The sequence below is a fragment of the Perca fluviatilis genome, chromosome 1 (genome assembly GCF_010015445.1).
Source record: "Perca fluviatilis chromosome 1, GENO_Pfluv_1.0, whole genome shotgun sequence".
Lineage (NCBI taxonomy): Eukaryota > Metazoa > Chordata > Actinopteri > Perciformes > Percidae > Perca > Perca fluviatilis.
This window is the reverse complement of record NC_053112.1, coordinates 45,504,182-45,511,490: the sequence shown is the minus strand read 5'-3', so window position 1 is coordinate 45,511,490 and position 7,309 is coordinate 45,504,182. Positions and strand designations below refer to the sequence as shown.

The 7,309-nt window shown below is 38.3% G+C and overlaps 1 protein-coding gene across 1 annotated transcript; it reads left to right on the top strand.

The window, feature by feature from the left end:
- Positions 1 to 858: 858 nt before the first annotated feature.
- LOC120567162 (GTPase IMAP family member 9-like) lies at positions 859 to 4,820 on the top strand (the record flags this gene model as incomplete). Its single annotated transcript, XM_039814026.1, has 2 exons — positions 859 to 897; positions 3,991 to 4,820. Coding segments are annotated over exons 1-2 (852 nt in total), but the record flags the coding sequence as incomplete, so codon positions are not given.
- Between the last annotated feature and the right edge of the window lie 2,489 nt (positions 4,821 to 7,309).

Below are 7,309 nucleotides of genomic sequence, written 5' to 3'. Positions count from 1 at the left end.
ATGGTTAAAATAGGCTATATTTTTTAATTTGTTAGAAGATCTGCTGACAGTCTAAAAAATGGTTGACCCAAAGTTGGCAAAAAGGTTGGTAAGGTAAATTTTTGGGTTGGCAGAAGGTCGGCTGTCTAATGGTTGGCCCAATGTTGTTTTAGTTTTTTTAAGTTGGTAAAAGGTTGGTAAAATATTTTTAGGTTGGCAGAAGGTCTGCTGGCCATCTAAATGACATGTTGGCCCGCGCTAGGCCCAACGTTATTTTAGTGGTTTTGGGTTGGCAGAAGGTCTGCTTGCCATCTAATGAAATGGTTGGCCCACGTTGGCCCAACGTTATTTTAGTGGTTTTTAAGTTGGCAACAGGTCGCGCTTGCCATCTAATGACGATGGTTGGCTCAACGTTGACTTACGGACATAAATGTCGTTGGACGCCAGCACCGCTACGTTAACCCAACACAACAGCGCAGCCAGCGTTGGCCAACGTCTGTTTGCTACCTGGGTAGGTTCACCATTTAATAACAGAACATGTTCTGTTTTTTGTTTTTACTGTAGGTACACCGTTAAATACCAAAAAAGAAATCTGTTTTTTTTTAGCATGGACATGGTTATTTAACTGAAACATTCCATTTTTTTAATTATGGGACAAAGTCCAGGTAATGAGCTGCCAGTACTTTTTCTGTTAGTTTACGGATTTATTTCTTAAAGTGATGTTCCCATTTGGACTGTAAAAACTGCTGCTTTAACTGTAGTTTCAGTTTCACTGTGTAACTGCTTGTAGGTGTGGTTTGCTGCAAGCAGCCAGCTGACAAAGATGAGAAACAGCAAAAAGACTGTCCCAGTTCTTATATACTGTCCATGGTCCCAGCACCTGCACTCAACCAAAAATGGCCAGCAAATACTACCATGGTAAGTCATGATACTATTACTCATCAGTGTTGGGAGTAACGCGTTACAAAAGTAACGCAATTACAGTAATGCATTCCTTTTTGCTGTAACGCAGTAATATAACGCATTACTAATTAAATTTCGGTAATATTATTACCCGTTACAATCTCAGTAACGCGAGTTACAACGCATTTTAACGCCACATTTTTTAAGAATTTCCCAACACCGCGAAGCATTTGTTCACAGGAAAAAAAGCCGTGAGTATTATTTCATAACATCTGTGTCCCAACAGGTGACGGTACGTCAGATCGGACAGCATCCGAGCCGCTGACAGATTTAAATATGACGGGAATTAATGTTTAGGCTTGCTTACACGTAGATCATTGCAGTTTATCAGCCGTGGAGAGTAACCCTAACTCTGCCTGTAGTGGAATGGCTTGACGACCAAAGATGCTCGTCTTTTACTGTGACCATTTACTGTTCAATATGTTTCTGTCATGAACGGTAATAATTATTACAGTTGCAGTTTTACAAACAAGAAAGTGAGCAACTTAGCTTGACGGACATGTTCCATCCATAGACAGTATTTGTTGCATCATCAACATGCATAACAGTTGCATCTCAGTAAGCTAGCAAGAGTACATAAGGTACACAACCGACAACTTCCGTGTAGGCTACTTCAAAATAAAAGCACTTCCTGTGACGGTTCGCAGTAAAACTAAATTACTGTTAAACAAATAAGGTTGTGTACCTTTTCACATATCAGCTGTAAATCAAGTACTGTAAATAATGTAAATAGTGAGTTTTAATCACACTATAATTGACAATTTCCTTTAGACTGTTTTAAAGTGATGGTTCGGAGTAATTTACCCTAGGGTCCTTTGCACCATGACCTCGAGCCAAACACCCCCCCCAGAAGCTTTTTGCACCTGGGTCTAACATTGGGCGAGTTAGCGTAGAGTAGCGTTAGCCGCTGATTAGCTTAGCGCAGGGGCTAATGGACCCACGTTTGTATCTCGTAAATGACCCCACTAATAATGCCCAAAATGATACCAAAGGTCTACACTAGTACAAATAGGTTATGCACTCATAAAACGATGGATTGGAAAGTTTGTAAGTACACCAGAAGTTTATGAACACTTGCCTGCTCTCTTCTGCTCTCTGTTGCTGCTGCTGCTGCTGCTACCTGCAGTTAGACGAGTGCTTAGGGCTGTCTACAAATTACTACACCGAAAAGAGATACAACAAAATATGTATTAATTTAATGATTAAATAAGGTAATGTCTCCAAACTTACCTCAATTATTACTTGTCTCCTGCTAGTTATATTACAGCACTTACTTTAAAAAATAAGTTAAATTAAAAATATTTTTGTTGCATCTCTTTCGGTGTTATAATTTGTAGACGTCCTAAGCACTTCGTCTCACAGCAGCAACAACAACAGCAGAGAGCAGAAGCCAGCAGGCAAGTGTTATTTACATAAACTTCTGGTGTACTTACAAACTTTCCAATCCATCGCTTTATGAGTGCATAACCTATATATACTAGTGTAGACCTTGGTATCATTTCGGGCATTATTAGTGGGCCATATTAAGAGATACAAACGTGGGTCCATTAGCCCGCTTAAGCTATTCAGCGGCTAACGCTACTCTACGCTAACTCGCCCAATGTTAGACCCAGGTGAAAAAAGCTTCTGGGGGGGTGTTTGGCTCGAGGTCATGGTGCAAAGGACCCTAGGGTAAATTACTCCAAACCATCACTTTAAACTAAAGAACATGAATTTCTTATTCAAGTGATTTAAACAAACATTTTACAACAATGCCGTAGGCTACTTCAATACAACTGTAAGGTACTTTTAATTGAGTATTTTCATTTTCTCCTACTTGCCTATTGTACATTTTACTTATCTATTTTTTATAGCTTTAGTTACTTTGCATATTCATATTAATTATACAAAATATTATGAATAATCTGTGATGTATTAAAGTGGGTAAAGATGAGACTTTATTGATCCAGTGGTGAAATTCACAAGCTAGCTGCCAAGTCAAACTTCCGCTGTTATTTTGGTGAAAGTAACTCAAAAGTAACGCAAAAGTAGTGTAACACATTTCAATTCAGAGACTAATTACTCTCAAATGACAGTAACTAGTAATCTATAATGTATTACATTTTGGAAGTAACTTGCCCAACACTGTTACTCATGTTGTTAAAGGGGACATATTATGGTTATGTTTGGGTTCTTACTTTTATTTTGGGGATCTACTAGTTTACATACTTTAATGTAAAAAAAACAAACATTATTTTTCCCCTACTGTCTGTCAAAGAGACCTTTGCTACACCTCCCTTCACCCTCTGTTGTTTAATCACCTGTCTCTTTAAGTTAAGAGAGAAGTGACTATATTTGGACAAACGGCAGCGCTGGGGAATATGACATGGCTTAGTGTCAATAGGCCTATGTCACACTTCCTGCTTCTGGAACGCAGAGTAGGGAATCAGAACTTCCGGTCAACAGTCCCTTTCTTCTTGTGAAACGAAAGTTTCTGCTCCTGTAGAAGCTAGAAGTCTGTATGAAATCTATCTTGTTTTAAGAAAAACATGTTTTATCCGCGATCTTATAGAGAAAAACTACACTGCCCACAATCCTAAGCATAACAACAATGTCTCTGATTGGTCCAACTCGCTGTTACCATAGTAACGTTTACCGTAGCGTTGAAACCGCGAACGGCTAGAGCGAGTTTCTACCATTGAAGTCTCTGATAGTTTCTGTACACGGTCTTTTTTTATTGTTTTAAAAATGTTTTTTACTTTGAGAGTTCATTTACAATCCCAACCACATCGTCGTAGGTGACTTCAGGCAGGTAGCGTAGAGACTTTGTCCAGCATCTATCCGGCTCCTCCAACGTAAAAAGCTAACAGGAATAGCCGTATCCCAAGCTGCAAATTACTGCTCCTGAACATTGAATCTCTTTTGAAATGAGAAGCATAGCGCAATAGGATATTTTACAGTCTTAAGTCTAATATAATTTTTTTATTTGTTTCACGATGCACTTAAAAAAAGATTATGGATATCTAGAGCATTCATTACTTTTCTAATGCTATTAATTCTTCCATACAGAGCAAAAGAAGAATATGAGAATAGTTATCGTGGGGAAGACTGGGAATGGGAAGAGTGCCACTGGAAACACCATTCTGGGACGACAGTGCTTTGAATCAAAGTTCAGTGCAAAGTCTATGACTGTAGACTGTTCCCAGGGCAAAGCTGAGGTGGATGGGCAACAGGTGGCTGTTATCGACACCCCAGGCCTGTTTGACACTAGGTTTGGCATGGATAGAACAACTAAAGATATATGCCAGTGCATCTCTTATGCTGCTCCTGGACCCCATGTGTTCCTGGTGGTCATCCGGCTGGGCAGATACACCGAAGAGGAAATGCAGACAGTGCAACGGATTCAAGAAATCTTTGGACAGGCTGCAGACAAATACAGCATGGTTCTCTTTACTCATGGGGACCAACTTGAAGACACAACTATTGAAGACTTCTTGATGGAATCCTCAGACCTGCAAGAACTCGTGACCAGATGTAATGGCCAGTACCATGTCTTCAATAATAAGCTGAAGGATCGCTCTCAGGTCACTGAGCTGCTCCAGAAGATCAGAAATCTAAACCAGAAGAACGGAGGAAGCCACTACACAAACAAGATGTTCCAAGAGGCTGAGAGGGCAGTCGAAGAGGAGAACCAACACATCCTGAAAGAGAAAGAAGAGCAAATACGCAAAGAAAAAGAGGAATTGGAGAGAAAACTTCAGGAAAAATATGAAAAACAGATGAAGAAAATTAATGAAAAACTTCAGGCTGAGAGAGCGAGGGAGAGGAAAGAGAGAGAGGAGGAGAGGAAGAAGGAGTGGGAGAGAAGAGAGAGGGAGAGGATGAGGCAGAGGGAGGAAAGAGAAGCAGAGAGGAAGAGAGATGAAGAGGAGAGAGAAAGGCATATTGCAATTATGCAGAAATATTTAGAGGAGCAGCGGGAAAGAGAACTGGAAGTAGAAAGAGAAAGGTTGAGATACCAAGCACAGCAGCTATCTGATTCAGAAAATGATTGTACAATTCTCTGATTTGGTTTTTCTGTAAATCTTGATTAAAATGAGAAAGAAAGGGTCAAACTTCCCTCCTCATTACCACACTGGACGGTAATGACAACTTATCAGCCATTGTTACCTCAAGTTAACATACTGATACACTTTAAAACTCCACATTAACAATTTACAACTGGGAAGAACCAGGCCATCCTTCTTGTCTGACATCATCGGCAACAATGCATATAATACATGTACTATGTTGGCTACCATTGAGAAGCAAGTTCACTACCTGTTTTTTTTAGAAATACAAATCAGTTAATATTCCCCTTCCACATATTGCATCAATCTAGTAATTCTCTTTCTCTTTACACACAATATAAGCAGTGGTTTCTATTCATTCTGTACTTTAATGTTTAATGTGGTTCATGCATGTTATAAAGCACTCTGAATAACCTTTGTGTATAATATGTGTTATTCAAATAAACTTGCTTTGCCATCTCTTGGCTCTTGTTTATGCTTACTTGCTTACATAGGTCAATGAGCAAATTATGAAAATCTAACATGTCCTATATTAGAAAAATAATTCAAATGACTATATTATTAACTTACTACCGATATATTAATAAACAGTAACATATAAGTGAACCAATACATTGTGAAATATTTAAAAAAGTTGTTAAATCATAACTAATAGTTTATAATTATAATTTGAGGTACTAGTCTTTTCTTTTCATGCCACTTTCTACATTTCAGAGAGAAATATTGTACTTTTTACTCCACTACATTCATCTGACAGTTTTTCCAACCTGGACCCTATGTTCCTATGTTTTTGTGTCTAAGTGACTGATTTGAACAACAATCTTTGACATTGGTCCAGTATTACAGTTTTTTACGATCGCTATGACACTTTTTTCAATACTTTTAACAACCTTCCTAAACTCTTAACACAGTTAGCACAACATCCGTCTGTGTAGGCTATACAATTAACACATTTCTTGTTGCTTTGACACAAAATGTATACAGTTAACACAAATTTAAAATGCTTGAACTTCTTTAACACACAAGCTCCACCAAGAACAAAACAATGGATCTTTACTGCAAAATTTACAAATGCTTTCACACTGTATGTCAGAACAGATAACATAATGTTCTAAACCTAATTTATAGGCTAAAGTCAAAGTGAACAGCTGATCATATTGTATATTGAAACACACATATATCCCCTGCATTTTATACATGCATTTATTGAGAAACAGCTGATTGATGTTATGCAAATACATCAATCACAGCTGATTCCCTTCTAGGAAACACACTCAGAGGTTGAGGTTCTTTCAATCACATGATCATATGGTGGTACAGTAAAAGAGGACCTATTTGAACAATATACTGTAGATGAACACAGAAAATAAGAAAAATGCCTTCACGAGGGAGAGGAAGAGGAGTACCAGGACAATTCTGTCTCTGTCTCCTTTTTCTCATAAACTGTACATTCTATAAAGCTACTCTGAGATGGGTCAATCATTTTTTGTATTGAATCTCTGCAGCAAAAGAAACAAAATGGTGGCCAGGTTGGCTCAGTGGTAGAGCAGGCGCACATATACTTGGAGGTTTATGCCTTGACGCAGAGATCCAGGGTTCAAATCTGACTTGTGACGATTTCCTGCATGGCTTCCCTCTCTCTCTCTCTCCCCTTTCTCAACTAGCTGTTCTGTCAAATAAAGGCAGAAAAGCCCAAAATATAATCTTTAAAACAAATGTACTAAACCCAACAAGAGGAGAGGCTTCAACAGAAACTGCAGTGCAAAACACGATATATGATCAATACAATCACTTTAGTCTGTTGTATGAGGGCAGACCTGACTGACACGTATAAAATAATGCAGTTTCTGTAAATCCATGGGATGTTAGTGTTTTGTATGACATTGTGCTATGATTGACTAAATGTTCCTGTTGGGAGAGAACATGTGTTAGTGTTTTGGACGAATTATTTGATTTTGAGACATGATTACATTGTTTTGGTAGACATAGTGTATTTTGTTAGTAAATTATTGTATTTTGAAAATCAGTGTTGGAGTTTAGTTTAGTTTACAATGTGTGATTTTGAGCATGAAATTAACTGTTTTGCCAATCGTGTGTTGTAGGTGTTGATGCGTTAAGAGGTTAGGAAAGTTGTTAAAAGTATTGAAAACATTGTCATAGCGATCGTGAAAAACTGTAAGCGAGATCGCTGCAGTCAGCAGCAGAGAAACAAGTTACAATGTAAGTTAATAGGAAAATTGTCCAGCTTGTATTTATCTTCACAAAAGGGCTCGTTTTGCTGCTGACAGGCTCAGATTAATATTCTAAGTGTCTGACAA